The 18,730-nt window shown below is 28.8% G+C and overlaps 1 protein-coding gene across 1 annotated transcript in view; it reads left to right on the top strand.

Annotated features, from left to right (window-relative positions):
* The window catches only part of Ccn (cellular communication network factor protein Ccn), a 199,282-nt gene that overhangs the window by 66,142 nt on the left and 114,410 nt on the right, over positions 1 to 18,730 (top strand). The window contains exon 2 of the mRNA XM_075373818.1: positions 1,383 to 1,602. Within this exon, the coding sequence (XP_075229933.1) occupies positions 1,383 to 1,602 (220 nt within the window). The remainder of the gene's footprint in view (positions 1 to 1,382; positions 1,603 to 18,730) is intronic.

Below are 18,730 nucleotides of genomic sequence, written 5' to 3'. Positions count from 1 at the left end.
ATGGTCCGATTTAGCTCATATTTGTCCAAACCAAAAAATATTGGTCGCCAAATAATTAATCATGCGTAACCATATAGCGCGGACGAAGCCGCGACGGGGATGCTAGTAGATAATAAAAATTATAGAAGTAAAAAAATAGAAAAAAAAGAAAGAAGGAAGAAAAATACGTAAAAGTTTTATTTTAATTAAACAATTTATTTTTCCATTTGTATTTTCCTTATGCTATGTTTTCGTAGATTTTTATCAGATTGTACGAGGAAAAGAGTAATATAGTTAGTCGGGTTACATGTGCTTTTTATTCCATATTAACTTTAGAATACATGTACCAATTTTCATCAAACAGATGTCAAATAAGTATACTTATCACAAGTGGCGCTTGGCGATAAAAATGGGAAACAAAATTTTATGTTTATTAATAGATAAGATTTACAGGTTATGTTTTAAATTTGTTACATATATTTTATTTTAAATGCAAAAATTGATATTAATATTAAATAAATATTTTATTTCAAAATAATTATGAAGATATTAACAAAATTAATTAGAATAAATCTGGAGTATATCATTTCGAATATATAATTTTTTGTATGAAGTAAAAACTGTAAATATTACCATATATTTTTATTTATAATTTTGTACTTTGTAATAAATTACTTCTGCATAAAATTTTACAAATTTCTTTTGATCCTTCAGAACAGATTTTTGAACAGTTTCCTTCCGTGTTATCCATCTAAAATTTTTCGTGTCATCTATTTAATATATAATATTTTATAATCCGAAAAATTTATAAAAAATAAATTTTATAACTAATATTATGAGATTATTTAAAATAAAAATACAAATTAAATCAATGTTAATTCTTATATAATTAGTTCGAAATTTATAAAATATAGAAAAAATTCCATATGCTAAAGATAAAATGAATAAGCGTAACTGAAATATTACTTTACAACTCCTAAATATTGAAAATTTCTATCTTTGAGGTTTTTTGTTAGTTCAGTAAACTAGAACACGGTGATCTTGGAAGAGTTTAAAATATTGGTTATTCTTCTTGATGATCCTAAAGCCATTTATAAATTAGATAATCCAACCACAAAAATTATGGATTTATTTTTTCTTTGCATTTACGTTTTTGTTTTTACTCATTGACATACTTATTAAACACCGATTACAACGTTACCAAAATTTTGTAAACTTTTACTAACGTACGAATTATTTGATATGGCAAATTATTTGTTTCTACCAAATTTCAATTATCTATGAAACTGAAGGCTGTCATAAAAAAAATAATAAAAAATAAATAGTTTGATAAAAGATTAAAATTTCATTTTATAGTTTAATCATCTTATTAATTATAATTTAATTATGTTTTTTTATTTCAGATAGCTCCAGTACCTCAGGGTTGCGAATACCCATGTAGGTGTGAAAGTGGACCTCCTTCTTGTAGAGAGGGTGTAGGAACTGTAAGGGACCATTGCGGTTGCTGTGAAATATGTGCCCGCCAACACGGAGAACCATGCAGTACGTGGGAAATGTGTGATGAGTCAAAAGGACTCGTATGCCATTACGCATCGCAATTTGCCAAGACAGGCTATTGTACAGGTAAAGCGAGTAGTTTTTTTAACTATTAATAATAATGATAATACTAACTATGCATTATTAAACAGCTTATCATACTAAATATATATGTCATTTTGTTTATTCTGAAGTAAGAAATAAATTCAGGATTTAATTGAAATTTAATTATCTATAGAATGATATATTATAATGTATTAACTTTAATTTAAATGAGAAAAGATATTAAAATGAATTTAAATTGTAAAAAAATATGCGTCGACTCTTTCGAAGTTTCGTTGCATCTTGAATAATAAAAATTAAAAAATTTGTTAACCCCTATCCTACCAAATAATCTGATCGTTTGTTTGGCCATTTTTTGATAAACCAGAGAAAAATTTGTAAATCAAGTGCTAAGATAGCACTTCTACAGTAATATCATCAAGTTTTTTTAAACACCTTAAATGCAATATATTTTCAGGCTATTTGTACAGAAATTGTTTTTTAAAAAAATCTTTTACTCTTCTTGCTTTACCAATGTAACAAAATTATTATCTATTTCCATCCTGATAACATTTCACTTATAGACTACATTATAAACTAAAACTACATTATACAAATTTAATTTGGTAGGTGAAACGTTAGAAAAACATATTATTTATTCGGGTACGATGTAATTTTATAAACATATGGTAACTTTTCTCGGTAACGGTTGACGAAGAAAAATATTAGAAACTATAAACTTTGTAAATATAAAACCGATTCAAATTTAATCTTTGTAAAGTCTCACTTCCTAAGTTTTTAATGTTATGAACATCTCCATCAATTAGTGATGGTAATTTTCTGATTCCGGTGTTAACTAGTTGCTGTTGACAGGCTGTTTTTAGTTTAAAAATATTATTTATTTGTAGAGTTGAAAAGCGAGTAGATTTCAAAATTGTGTCTATTTGTTTAAAATGTTTATTTGTTTTTTTTTTATGATACACATTATCCTGTGTTACGTATGTTAATATGATCAACGTTGTTGATAATTTATTAAGAACGATATTATCGCAAGCAATTATCTTATCAGATAACGTCAGTTGTGGACAAATTTTACGAGAGAATGAAACTGTCACGACGTATAAAAGTGTTTACAACTAATTGCCGACCGCCCGAGCGGATCTATATTTTTGCGAAAACCGCGTTGTATTTCGGTCTAAAACCTTACTGCCATTTTACCCTTACCGGCTAACTTCAATGCCGTTCTGGATATTATAGGTTAATTTTAAAATAAATTTGACCTATTTAATTATGAAGAGCTATGTACAGTTTTTAAATTACTTTTCAAGAGTTTAAATTTTTACGACAGCTCTTTATACGAACGTGGATGCCAGCGTCGGTCGTTGCTAGCTAGAATTATTTTGTGAAAGCGCATAAACCAAGTTGTATATATCAACGTGTGAATGAACTTTAAACTTAGTTGTTAGAGGGAGGCTTTAAAAAAGTTCATTTATTTACAAATATTACATTTATTATATCTACGGTTCGGTTTGTTATTTGAAATGTTTACAGCTTTAAAAAATTGTTGGTAAACAGTTTTAATCGTTCGTTAGATTTTCAACCGGGATTGTTCATAATGAGATTGCGTTACTATTTTTGTTTTTTCGCTTACAAAAATTTTGTTCTGTTTAATAAATTCATGTAGAAAATTTTCTGACTTTATCATATATACTGCAGTATTTAATACACTGAAGAAGACTGAATAATCATCAAAATGCGCTCCATTTAATGATATTACATTTTTTTTGTAAGTAATTCTAATGCAATCTCCCTTTGACATTTTATGTTTAGTTAACAGTATTTTTTAAACTCTGTACAGAGATTTTTTTCTACTTATTTATTCATATTTCAGTATCTAAAGGAAGTTTCCCACTACATCCTATCTTGAGGTATAAAATTACAAAATAAAAAAGACAACAGTTAAAAAGCAAAATTATAAAATTAATTATAATTTTACAATAAAAGTATTATATTTATAATATTAAATAAATAACTACGTAAGAAATTTAACGACTAAAGAAAAACAATAAAAAAAGGAGATATTATAATTGCAGAAATAGTGTCGTACAACAAAATTAAAAACCGAGAGAATTTTAGAACAATTTTTTAAAATTATCATTAAAAAAATCAATTACCATATTAAGTTGTATTAATCTAGCACTAATATAGAAAAATATTTGTTATTAGTATTGCGCTGTTCTTTCTAAACGGGGATATAAAGCAGAATTTATACTTCCAACAGCAGAAATACATAACTTAATATAGTCCAGTGAATTTTTTTTTTCTTAACTTCGAGACCAGCGTTAGATATTGCTTCAGAGGATGAGATGAATGATTTGTATCGTGTGTGAAAATGCCATGCCTGACCGGGATTCGAACTCGAGATCTCTGGATGAAAGGCCGAGATGCTACAACTCGCGCCCCGGAGGCCGGCGAAAAGGTCTGCCTATTTTTATCATTAACTTATAAAATAGTATTTATTATTTTACTTCCAAAGAATTCACTTAAAAACTTGATGATTAGCTCTACTATTATTATTATTATTATTATTATTATTGTAGTAATTATTATTCAGATCTGTTTTATAAGTAGCTTCTATAATTATATTTTCTAGATAATATTTGCATAGTAGTATAGATGCGTATGCAATGACTACACAATACACCATTTCATTGTGTTCAGCGTAGGAAGGTTGTCATAACGTATCTACAACATCAGGGTACGATAAATGCTAAAATTATTCCATCGCCAGATTAACCTCTCACGTAGCCTGATTATTAACAGCAATAATACACCGATCAATAGAACTTTACGTCGAAGAGGCGTTAGATGAAGCTAAGCTTGGCTCAGATGCCATGTGTAAACAGAGTATAATTCTAGATGTTATACCGTATATTAAACGATGTTAAGGCATCTCATTGTTTCTCTACTGTTTAATAAAATCTGTTAGAAAAAAATTCCAGTAATAGTAGGTAAATACTGGCGTTCAATTCAACAATAGCTAGAGACAGAAAAATAAATCGTAATCAGGCTTCCTATAGGAATGCTATAAACAGCTAATATATGAATATCCACGTCGTTTAAAAATTTTAAGCTAATCTTTACAAACCCGGGTAATTTTGTTCAACAACCGAGGTCATTAAACAAAAAAAACTGTTAGTAAAATACCTGTCTTAACGGTTTTCAAAAAGTAAATTAAATTTTTTTAGCAACTATCTTTTAACCTTCGATTGCACTACCTGTTTTAGCCGGAGGAAATTCTTTTCTTCATACTTCGACTAAATTCAAGGCTGAACCCGCATAATATTTCACAATCTTCGTCTCTTGGAGACTACGTCATACTGGATAGAACTCCAAATGTTACTTTTGTGTTGTTTTAATAGTGAGGTAATGATTTAATTTGATTATTTTAAAATACTATCTAATAGAAATAATTTGTTTTTAATGAAAGTTACTGCAAAATCTTCCCAAAAGTATAGATTAAGTGTAATTTGAACCTAAATTTTTTTATACATAATTAAAATATAATATTTAAAATATATTTAATTGAAATTAAAATATATTATTACAATTGCATCCTTATGCGTTAGATAAAAAAGCAGCAGTAAATTTTTAGTTTCATGTCACCATTTAAAAAAAAAGATAAATTTTACATGAAAATGCTCTTTTTGGATAATAGTTTAAAATGAGGTATATTACTTGACCCTTATTTCTATTACAAAATTTTGAAAAATTACCCCATTAAAAACTACTATTCCATATACTTAAATAGGGTGGAAAATAATTTCATTAGATTCAACACTTCTGATTTATTGAAGAGATATTTTATATTAAAATTCTACGACAATCTTTCCTTTTGATTTATAAGAATAGAAAGATAAAATAAATTTTCTGTGCATAAATTAATTTTAGAGTTTTACTTAAAAACATTTCCATTTTTAACACTATTATTAATTTTTAAATTTTCATTTCTTGTTTATATTTTATGTTTAATTTTAAATTACAGATTTATGGAATTTTTTTGTAATGATTGAATTTTTTAGAAAATTTCACTATTATACAGGTAAAAATATTAATACATGGTTTAATTAATACAATTTAACCATGGTTAAATTGTTAGCAAAATTAAACCGAAATTGTTGGTAGCTATTTGATCTACCAGCTGAAACACTGAAATGACAACAATAAATTTTCGCTGTTATTCCTGATCTACTACTTTCCTGACGATGAATTCAAGTTCGTTCAAGCTATAACATACTGTTCTGTATAGAACAGTTCAGTCGATAGTTGTGTCATTGTATATTCGTGCTCTTTGTATCGCTCGAAGCATCTTGCTTTCGATTTTGTATTCTGTGCAAACCACCTCAGTTTGGTGTGAAGTGAAATTTGTTGTAAAGGAATTCAGTCATGTAATACTAATAGAAAATTTCATGTTTGTTGTTTTTATTTACTATTATTCAGTTTCTACATATGATTTTTTGTTTTTTTTTTATTTATTTTCTTTAGGTATATTTTTATTATTATTATTATTATTGTCTTTTTTAATTTGTATAAATAACCCACTTGATTTAAAAAGCTCAACAAAAAACAGAAAATATCCCACCCCCCAACTCGAAATCAGGAGAATTCCACACCAACTGTTTGTCATTTCCTTTAAAAATCAGAAAGAAATCCCAAAAATCAAAAACGACACAAAACCGCCTAAACAAAATCTCAGAAAAAGTACGGCTAAAAGGTTCCTTCGAAAACACAAACTTCATGACCGATATCAAAGATTCCCCGCGTCCCTAAATATGTCAAAGTCAACGGTCAATAAATTTAAATATCTGGGAGAAATAATTAAAATCCACAGTTTAGATTAAGAAACTAAAAAGAACAAGAATAATGGAAACGGATTACCGACTAACAAAAGATATTTACAACAAAATATAACATCCCTATAAAAAGAAAATCACGGTATTAAAACTGAGGGCCTATACGCATCAGAATGCATCTTCATTGTGAAATCTTACGAAATATTTGCAATAGACAAACAAAGAATGAAATTTCGAGAATAATCCTACAACCAAAAAACAATAAGTTGAAACGAATAAAAATTCAGAAGTAATAAATATGTTTTTGCGAAGAAATTAAATTGAGAAAATGACAGTCCATCAGAAAAACAAGTGGATGATCAGAGAATGAATGGGTTATAGACCCACAAAACAAATCTTCAGCCATATTTACAACAAAAACAAAAATCCATGGACCTCAGTGATTAAAAGAAAAAAACATAATAAAAATGAAATTATCTGAAGAAATACACAAGACAGAACAACTTTCAGAAAATTAGTACAATATTTCAAGAGCTTCCAAATAATAATGTTTGTTCAGAAGAGGGAAAACAAAAACAAAGCGAAACCATGAAGATTTATTGAAATACCAAGAAAGAAAACGCCAAAAAAAACAGAGAAATAAATGCAAAGTGTTGCTATACATGATCTTCAGTCGACTAAACTGGAAACAAACCACAGAAGTATCATGAAAAAATAGATAAATTAAAGATATCTAATTTTGTATAATAAAATCTTTAGAGTAATTACGCTAATTACTCTAATTAATTTACACTAATTACGCTTATTATGATAGAATATTATAATGGAACAGAAAACTTAACACAACACACGGGTTTTAAAAATGAGGGATTCTGTAATGAAGCACAAACCGGGATAATCTTTAAGTAACTCCGGGAAAAAAAATCAGCAGCGTAAACATAACATTGATACACAATAACCCTGAAACTGCAATCAGAGACATTGCTCGGAAAGTATGTAGTGCAACAAGCGTTAACGAAAGAACAACTTTTAATATAATAAAGAAACACCAAATTCACGGTAAACATGTTAGCACTAATAAGACTCGACAGCGTGTGAAAACGATTGAAAAGTAAGACGATTTTACTTAAACTTCTATCAGAAAAAAAGATCATTCGTTTTATTTTAATAACGAGCTTTTTAAGTTGAACAAAATATTAAATTCCGTGATATCGATTCTGAACTGCCAAGTTACTCTAGATGTACATTACATCGTGTTTTAAAATCAATGGATTTTCATTTCACCTCCAGAAAAATAATTCTTCATCGATTGAACACGAACATATTATTTCCTGGCGAAGGGAATATTAAAGAGAAATTAAGCGATTTCGTGAAGAGGGTAAGACAGTTTATTATATAAATGAAACTTGGGCTAATGTGGTAAATGTACAGTCAATGCGATCCGATCTTGTTTTGCTGGTATGAGGATAGTGTTTTTGGTGTTTAAAGACTCAATCAAGTAATGATTTGAGTGCAAAGTCTAACTGAAGTTAAATATAGGAAACATTTTTGCCTGAAACCTTTGGTGTTTGATAAGGCCTGGGGATCGCCCTTCTGTGAATCGGTTAATTTTATATTTGGAAGATATGGCAGATGGAAATGTCTGCCGAGGCATTTGCATCGGTTGCATCCTGACAGAGGCTAAACGTTTGACTGTGTTGTGTTATCAGGTTTATAGAATCTAAAAGACGAATTCCGGTAAAGCCCATTAGGGCTAGGAACGAAGGGGCTGGTATGGCGATCGGGATCCTCACAACGCGAGTGTCTTTCCCTATGGGACTAAGATCACGTATGGGAAAAGGTATGGATGGATAAAGAGCACAAAATATGCTTTTATGAAAGTTTTATCAACCGGGGTAAAAGACCGGTTGGAAAAGTAAACTAATAATAGCAACGCATTTAGGAAATGAAGACTGGTTTGTGGGTATTTGAATCCAGATCTTCCCAAGAGTATCATGATGAAATCAATGCTGACAATTTTATGCAGCAGTTATAAAAAAATTTTCGAAATTGATGCTGAAAGATCCGTCATAGTAATGGATAATGCGACGTAAGATTGCCTGAAAACTGAAACAATTCCAAACGCTTCGTCCCGAAAATCGGAAATTACCGAATGGTTAATATCGAAGAAAGTCGCTTGCATCGAAGACATGTTGAAAGTAGAATAAACATTATAAATTAGATGAAATAACAAAATGAAAAATTGTCGTGTTGCGTCTTCCTCCACACCATTGCAGTTTTAACCCGATAGATTTGACATGGGAACAAGTCAAAGACTACATTGGGAGTAATAACATAATGTTTAAGTTAAGTGATGTAAAAAATCTGTCGATAGGTGTTAATAGAATATATGCAAATGCTTGGAAAATTGATATTCCGCACATAATTATCAGTAAAATAGAAAAAAGCATTATAAGCGGATCGTTTCTGTGAAAATATTATTGAAGATATTGTGATAAATTTGGAAAACGATGACAATTGTTTGACAACTTATCAGGATTGTGAAGAAATACATTGAGATAGCAAATATTTTTTCTGTTTTACTTAATGAAATTTTAATATAGCGTTAACGGAGTTTTTTAAAATGTTTATTTTTAAGACAAATATAATTTTATCACAATTTTTTATTTTTTTGTAGTAAAAGTTATTTTTACTACGTTTTTATCAGAAGTAAAAATAATTTTCTTTTCGGATGTATTGCCTAAATTAAATCAAATTTGAATCATCGCTGTTACGTTCTGGTTTGCAGCACGCTTTCGTGAAATAAATTATAAAATATAATTTATGACTAATAATTGAAAAAATAATAAAAAATAAAATCAATTAAATCTATTAATTATGAATTATGTTTTATAATTTCAAAATTACCTTAACATGAGATAATTAAGTATAACATTAATTGAATCATTACGTAAATTTTAAGGTGCTATTAACGTTTTAAAATTATAATTTTTTATCCCCAATTTATTACCCCAGTTTAATCCTAGTCATAATGATTCACTGAATTAAAAAAAAAATTACAATTGAGTAAATTAACATAAAAAATAAATAATATCCAATAAATTGGCCTGTCTTTGGATTCTTGAAACCATACATTATAAACGCTTATATGTTTTTCCATTAGAAATAAAATAAAATTATGACTTTTTTTAAGTTTGATTAAAAGAACTGAAAAGGTTTTCAAAACCCAATCGTATTTTGCACAAATCAGTCTGATAGAATAAATGAGTTAAATATCTCATTAATTAAAATTTTATTTGGCTATAACTCTGGAACCAACGAAAATAACTACCGCTTATGATATATCGCTGAAAAGCTCTCAAGAGCTTATTACTGCAGTTTATTTATTTTTTTATTTTTCTGTTAGACTCCGGAACCAGTACAAGGTATTACTTCAGAGGATGAATGAGGATGTTATATATGAACGTGGAGTGTAGTCAGTCTTGTACAGATTCAGGTCGACCATTCCTGAGATGTGTTGTAAATTGAAACCCACCTACCAAAGAACATCGGTATCCACGATCTAGTATTTCTTTTCGGTCTCCAGAGTGGCTATACAAAATATATGTGTTTCTTGTGTTTGTGAGATAGTCGGAGTACAGATAAACACTAAGCAGTTAAAGATTGACCAAAAAGAAATCAGGGCCACCACACGGTTATGGATAACAAACCGTCGAAGCCGTTCGACAACAACAGCCCTTCTCACGGCTACCCTAAGGTTAGCAATTACAACGAGCTGTCGAAGCCAATCGACGACAAAGACGGCCCTTTTCAGGGCCACCATAAGGTTAGTAAGTGTCACGTGCCCTCAAAAACATTCGGCGACAATATCCAAGAATGTTTTTCATATTCCCCTTGCTGAAGCAGATCGTATTATTTTACCACCTCTACACATAAAACTAAGTCTGATGAAGAATTTTGTAAAAGCATTAGATAAAGATGGAGGCAGCTATAAATATTTAGCTTAGATTTTTTCACGATTAAGTGAAGCAAGATTAAAAGAGGTAATATCTAGCGAGCGACAAATAAAAAAATTAATTCGTGAAAATATACTCGACAGCAAACTGATTCCTAAAGAACTAGCAGCGTGAAAGTCATTCAAAGATGACGTTACTCGTTTTCTTGAAAACAAAAAAGCTGAAAACCACGTTCGGCTTATAAATGAACTAACAACAAACATTCTTTCACTACAAACATTTAGAATGCAGAATATTTTTGAAAATTCATTTTTTACATTCTCATTTGGACTTTTTCCCTTTAAACTCTGGTGAAATCAGCGACGAACAAGGAGAATAATTCCACCAAGATATATATTGCAGATGTAACAACGTTATCGAGGCAGATGGGATGAATCTATGATGAGGGACTACTGCTGGATGATAAAAAGAGAATACTTCACAAAACACAAAAGGAAAATAAGAAAAAAAGAATTAAGATAAAAGTAAATGTCTGCAAAATAAAGGTAGGAATTTTTATTGTAATTATTATTATTCTTGTATTCTATTATTTAAGAAGTTTCTCAATATTTTAAAGGGTCATAAATAAAAATCTGAGGGTGATGAAGAAAACCCGATTTCATTTTAAAATTCAGCATAAAAATTACGTTCTAATTCACCTACTTTTATCTCAGTTCCAATTTTTTTTTTTTGACGCTTTGAATTAACGATTTTTGTTACTAATGAATTACATATTGTCTCAATTAGTTGAGTAAATTTTAAAATCACAACAAAAAAAAATTGAAAAATGGGACTATAGTCCTTTATGACTTGTGAAACATATATGAAAAGCAGAAATTAATAAAAGTAAAGAGTACGGGATTTTTATATTTAGCTTGATATATGAACGTTAAAAATAAAAATTAAATGAGCCTATGAAAATATAAAGTAAGAGGTTGTGAAATAGATCGGAGAAAATCTAAGTCCTCCGTCGGTCAGGGCTCGATTCGCTCACCCTTTCCATACAAACAGAGCGCTCTGGCCTCTGGATCAAATTTTGTTCATTAATCTCGTGCTTGTAAAAATAATAATTTCAAATGCTCTAGAAATTGCTTTTCAGATATTCACATGAAGATTACATATATGAAAAAACAAGTTAATATTTTCATTTTTTACCATGAAATTAAAAAAAAAAATTTCATTGTTATTCCATTTTAACCCTTTAACCTCGAAATTTCAAAAAATCCTTTGTTAATGTGCAGTTATATCTTAAGAAGAACACGTATTATAAATAATCAATCAATTTTTTTTAATAGTTTTTGCTGGGCGTTGATAAATAAAACATTCAGTCAGGAGAAGTTGGTTAAATAGACACAGAAGATTGTATAAAACATTAATTTATTTAAGGATTAGTTAAATTTAAAATTATAAATTTTATTTTATTTTCATAAAAAAAGATGTGAAATCTTACTCAAAACTCAAACGAATTTTTCCACGTTTTGGAGAATCGGTTGTTATTATGTGAAAGTTATTTTGAATAAGTGACATTTTATCTAATAAAACAAAACAGACTGGATTAACAGTTGCTGTAAAATTAATAGTTAAACAAATTTGTAAAGATAAATACAACAAATTTTTACATATTAAAAAGGAGTTTGGATATAACGTCTATACAAAATGTGATAGAATATTTCATTAATTTTGATTTATTAAGTAGTTTTAACAAAAAAAAATAAAAAAAATACCGACGTAAACTAGTAAATGAAGCGGTTTTGGGTGTTTTTTAAATTGAATAATTTTTATTTTAATACTTCCAATCTTTTTTCTAATGTGTGCTGTATTCAGCTCTGTATATAAATAAAATATGTATAGATCTTTTAAATAAAAAAAATAATATTTTCCTTAACTTAATAGTATTATAGTTAAAGATTTTTTTAAAGTTGTAGATATTACTTTAAGCTAGTAAATAATACATTTTTAAAGTAGATAATCGTTTTCTCTTGATTTATTGATCTCATTTTTCAAGTAATGGGTAAAGCCTATATATATTAATATCATGCGGTTCGTATTTTCCTGTGCCAATAGCAGCTATTACTTGTCAGCGAGCTGGGTTATTGATTGCATAAAACAAGAAGTTCACTGTACCAGATGCCTCGCGTACGTAGAATACTATTACTTGAAATTGGCATAACAATAGGTCATAACCAGCGAAATTAGTTTTCCGTCACCAATTATCCTATATTATTATAAAATTATTTGTTATTTTTATTATTTAATTAATAAGATAGAATATGTAATTTTTTTCTTGAAATATAATATTTAAATTGATTATTTATATACACACACATATATATATTTACTTTTAATATACACATTTAAATATATATTACTTTTAAATAACAAATAATTTAATTAATTACATAGTAAATAGAGTAAAAAGGAAAAGATTATAGATGAGAAGAGCAAAATTAATTTCTCTTAAGATGGATAGCCTCTAATTACATTAGTCAAGATTGCGGGTACCTGTTATTTTTATCTTAATATGGTGGGGGTGTAATGAACCAATAAGAATGCGTTGCGTTTTTATGTCTATTCATTTTACAACGTTTTTAGTGCTTTCTTCCCATCCACCACCATTTATATTTTTACTTTTCTACCTTTCACCCCTTTTTTTTGTATTATGTTGAAATTTCAAAGAATAAATCATTCCTTCTGTCGTATTTTATTTTATGTATTATTTTATTCAGCGTTAATTTACATATTATGTAAAAAAAAATGATATTTTTACTGAACTCATTCACATTTCATCAGTTTTTTTTACCTCAGTTCACCTAATAATTGTAATAAATCAATAAAAATTTTTATGAAATTTTACAAAACCGTTCTATGATTATTCAAAAAAGGAAAGATTTTTTATTAATTATTATACCGTACAAACAAAATTAATTGTCTGAATTAAATATAATTATTATTTTGACGTGGTTTATGGCTTGATATGCAACAGCATATTTGGGTAATTGTAAATGAAGTTAATTTGGAGAAATTTCAATTCTAGTTTTTTCATAAAAATCTGTCATAGAAATTTTGTTAATTTTAATGATGCCTCTGTAATTTTTACATGTACATATTTAATTTTTGTTATAAATACACAAATATGTCCTGGTAGGTGTTACGCAAAGTTAAGGGACTAAAAAATTGATCAAACTAAACAAAAATATTTAATTATACAATTATAGCAAAATTTATGCATTTTGACATTTTTTCCGGTTTTCCCTTCCTTCACTAATTGAAATAAACATAATTTTTTATTAATAATAATAGAACGGGCACATTATTGTCACTGCTCAATCTTTGTAATCCAATTTAGAGATTTCAGCAATTATCATCAGGTTTGCTGTTGTTCACAATAAAAAGCTTAACATTTTATTTTATAAAAATAATTCAGTGAACCTAGTATTTATTTAAGGATCTATTAATACCTAAAAAATATTAATGGATGCCATTTTGAAATATTCAAAAGTAAAATTCTTCAAATCTAATTCCTTTACAAAAGATTTGTTAAGTATATGCACACCTAACTTTTTTTTAAAAATATCTCAATCTTTCTATGTTATATATTTTCACTGAAAAAAATCTAATGTGGACACCACATAACTTCCTTGTACGTCTATTGAATTACATGATATATTTTTGCCGCACTTCATTTAAAATTATTTATTTGAAAGTGAGATACGATCCTCCAATTCTTTAATAAAAGTGGACAGTTACATACATAATTGCTAAAATATTAGATTTTATTAAATTCAAATATTTATACGATTATTAATTCATCAATCTTACTTAAAATATTAGGTTAGAGTAAAAGTCCCTTGATTACTCTTTAAGTAAATTGTTTACCAAATAATCCAATAATAAAAACTGATTACTCTACACCGTAAGGACAAAATTAATATTTTTAACCAGCATAGAACAGTTCAATAATCGGAATAGTTTAATTATTATTAACTTTTATTTATACGACACATCAGAAATCTTGTGGATGTTACGCACAGTGAAAAAAAATTTCAACAATCACTTTAAATTGAATTCAACTCAAAAAAGTATTTTATTTTTTGTCAAATAATTAATTAAAATGATTTTTTAAAAATAAATATACAATTTTTATAAGAATTTTCCAAGAACATCCAAAAATATAACGATTCTAAATTATAATTTTCAATTAATATTAAATAATCAGATGTTTCACTAAATCTGATGTAGCCACTACTTGACTTCCTTGTACCTCTATTAAATAACATATTCGCATTTTTAAAAGTACTTAAAATTTTATTTACCAATAACTTCTGGATATTTTCATATTTTTATTTTATTGTTATTATTGAATAATTCTATATTGTAAAAATGTTTTTACAATTACACTTTTTTTGAAATCAATATATTTAATTTTAAAAAAATGATAAAAAAATAAATTAAAAAAAAAGTTTAAAAAATAAAAAAGGAGATGAAGTCTTATTCGAACCGATGTGACTTCCCCTTATACATCCAAATATTTCATTATTAATATTTCATTTGGCATCTACTCTGGAACCAATGAAAATAAGTACCACTTATGATCGTTGAAAAGCTCTCAATGAGGACTTATTACTGAAGTTAAGAAAAAGTCCAAAAACTAATTTTTTTTTATTTTGGGCTTAGTTGGGCACTTTTAGTTCAGTCATTTGCAATCAAAAGGGGAAAATGCAAAGCTAGATGTTACTACAGTCCTAAATACAAAATTTCAATATCCAACAACAAATCGTTTAAGTAACGCGAGATACGTACCAAAATATATGCCTACCATAAAATCTGCGGACCCAACGCAGGTGGGAGTGGGAGTGACAACGTGGTGGGAGTGACAAGCGTCACTCCCACCACGTAGCTGATCGCGTAGATCTTCCACCATAGCGGCGCTGCGGTCCCACCATTCACAGGCTCCGATAAAAGAGCATACACCAGAGTAAATTTTTAATTCATCTTCGACCACCGACTGGAGAAGACCAAGAAGAAGAAGAAGATGGAAGACAGAAGAAGTTCCCTGGCCGACTCAACGTGGGACTTCCCGGCGGATGCCAACTTCCTTGCCGGAGCAGCAGGTCTGGCCGGCCCGCCGAGGGAGACGCTGGACGCGGACGCTACCTTCCCGCTCCAGCCGGGCTTCAATCGCTCTGGCAGACGAATTCAGCAACAGGATCCGGCCCAGAGTAGGATCGCTAGGGGAGAACCGCCTTGGCCGCGCCGGCGAAAGACGACCGACGCCGATCCGACATTGCGGGGCTCTAGGACCACCATCGCCACGATGTGGTGATGGTCGATGTCAGATGTCCTGAAATCGATACCACTACTGCCACGCTGCAATGGTCACCCAACTGCCACTGAGGAGAAGCCCGGTCTGATTCCAATGGACGAGCCTCAACTCCCCGACTACAGCTATGCCGACTTTGCCGGAGACCAGCTTCCGGACCTAACAGCTCTTCTCAGAGCTAACGCAAAAACGACTCTTTTCAGGGCCATCACTCGATAAACCTCAAACAATCCTTCTCAGGGGTACTATAAGCTTTTAAGGTGCCAGATTCATCGAAGCCATTCGGCGACAAATATAATAATAAAAAAAAAAAAAAATTTATTATATATATATAATATTTATATATATATATTTATTATATATATATTATATATATATATATTATTTATTATATATATATATTTAAATTGTGTATATATTTTTTTTAAATCCACTTAAATTTTTAAAATAAATTTGGACCAAATTAAAAATAAATTACATTTCCATCAACTTTATATTATTTTTAAATATATTTTATTATTTTTTTTAACATTTAATAACTATTAAAAAATTATTTAGATAAGGTTACCAAAACTTTCTATGAAAAGCTTCTCCCAAGAAGCGCATAAGAGGGAAACATACATTTATATAAAATTAAAGGGAAGTAATTCAGGAAACGATTTAAAGAGAACTGCTACCGAACATGAGCCGAGACCTTTTGGAATAAAATATATATTCTATTTTACATTAAGTTTTTCAATTAATTTTCTTGAATTTTAACGTGAAAATACTTTGAATTGGTGACAAAAGGCTGTGCCATAATACTGTAACACTGTGTAATTATTATAACATAAACCTTTGAAAATATCTTCTAATAGTTTGTGTAGACAATGAATATTTTTTTCTGAACAATTTTACAATGAAATTATCTGTAAAACCTTGTAAAGAGATCCACTAGAGGATCTTTTTATTAGAAATTGAATAATTAGTTTAATTAATTTAAATAGAAAGGAATAGTCAAAATCAGTCCATTTGATAAATAATAAGGTTTAATCGAACACAACATTAAAATGATTTACATTAGGTGCCCTATAATACAGTCCTGTTTAATCTGAAAATACTGGTAACCCGTATTACCATAGAAGGACGTTTAATCCATGAAAATCCTAAATTTTAATGAAGTTCCACTCATAAAGTTTTACCAAAATCTTTTTTAAAAATAATAATAGATTAAAAGATTAAACAATTTCTATTTCAAAAAATTACCCATTTTGTTAAAAATATAAAAATATAAAATTACATTTTGTTAAAAATTACATCCGAATATACTGCTCTATATGGCTTAAATTTTATTTAAGAAACTGTATTATTTATTGAAATAGACTAATGTGCTTTAAAATCACACGTAGGGAAATGTATGAAAAATATTCTAAAAAAAAATGTGTCATGATTGTCTCAAATATATGATTTTAGCTATGTTTAAGAACAGCAATTCACTGACGTTTATAGAAATGACAAGCCTTATTTATTAAAAATACAAACCAAATAGAGTAATGAAATAATTATCTACTCGCAGTTTAAAAAGTCTATTAAAATTAAAAGAACTACTATAATGAATGCGATAAAACAAAATTTTATAAAAAAGTTACGATGTCTTTGTTTATAAAAGAAGTGCAATTTTTTCACATACTTACACACACACGCGCGCATACAGACACCAAATATCCGAAGGGATATTGAAAATCTAACATTGTATCTATATGTTATCAAAAATAAGCAAAGGAAGGAATAATAAAGCCTGTTGAGTAATAGACTACAATTTTTATGAAAAGAGTAAATTTCTGAAAAGCAAAGATGGTTTAGTCATTTGAGAAAGGTGGATTCTCATAACAGACCTTAAAGAAATCATCTCTCATTTTGAAACGTGAACTAAGATGAAATGAGTTCCTGCAGGAGATAAAAGATAGCGCCTTAGGGAGTCTGATGTTGGTTTTTCTGCTTTTTAGACCCGACCAAATAATCCGTGTTTTCCTTAACTGAACGTTAAAGGGGAAGAAGAAAATAGACGAAGAAGACGTATGAGTAGAAGTAAAAGAAGAGGGGATAAAAAGAAGAGGACGAAGTAGTGGAAGATGACGTAAATAAGAAATCCATCTTCGCTTTAGTGAATCGCCTTGCTGCGCATCGTCCTATCTGCTTAAAGAACTCGCACAATTCTGAATGGCTGCTAATCTTTGAAACGATCCCGTAGAATATTGAGGCAATACAATAAGAACTCAAGCCTCTCTCCACTTTCCCGCCCTTTATGCCCCCGTTTAATCTTCCCTTGATTCGTAGGATGCGATGTACAATGTGCTATCGTTCATACGTATATATATGCAATAAATACTGCTCTGTTTTCTTTTAAGAAGGGAATTGAATTAGTACACCCTTTCCGTTTCAAAGTTTATACCGTAGTGGTTTAATTCAGTATGATAAACCATGATTCTTCTATAATAATCCAACATCAGTTCAAATCTCTAATCATAAGGATGTGAAAAATACAAAAAAACAAAAGAGTATGTTTTATCTTATTACTGATTCCATCGGTCGAATTACGATAAATACCCTTTAACAAATGAATGATCTTTAATAATAGAAATATTAAAAATGTTAAAGGAAAACGCTTTTAAAAGAATTACGTTATGACGCAAAAGATTCTTTTGCACTTAACCGTTTATTTTGGGAAATCTTTTATACTTCAATTCTAAAGTTAAATAACATCGTTGTAAAAACCCAAGAGAATAATCGCTTATTTTGGACGGTATGATTTTATTAATTTGTAGCCATTTAAATCCAGAACGGCTGGATAAAATTCTGTGAAAGAATATTTTGAAGGACATTTTTTGCAAAGAAAAATATAAGAATTCCAAAATATTTTTAAATATATTAATTAAAAGTATCGGAAAGGAAAAATAAAGTAATAGTTTTTGGAAGAAAATATCATGAGGTCAAAAACTGAATAAATTATAAAAACTTGCAACAAG

Source organism: Lycorma delicatula, chromosome 8, assembly GCF_047948215.1.
Source record: "Lycorma delicatula isolate Av1 chromosome 8, ASM4794821v1, whole genome shotgun sequence".
NCBI classification, from domain to species: Eukaryota; Metazoa; Arthropoda; class Insecta; order Hemiptera; family Fulgoridae; genus Lycorma; species Lycorma delicatula.
The sequence above is the reverse complement of the archived record's forward strand: the minus strand, read 5'-3'. Positions and strand labels throughout refer to the sequence as shown.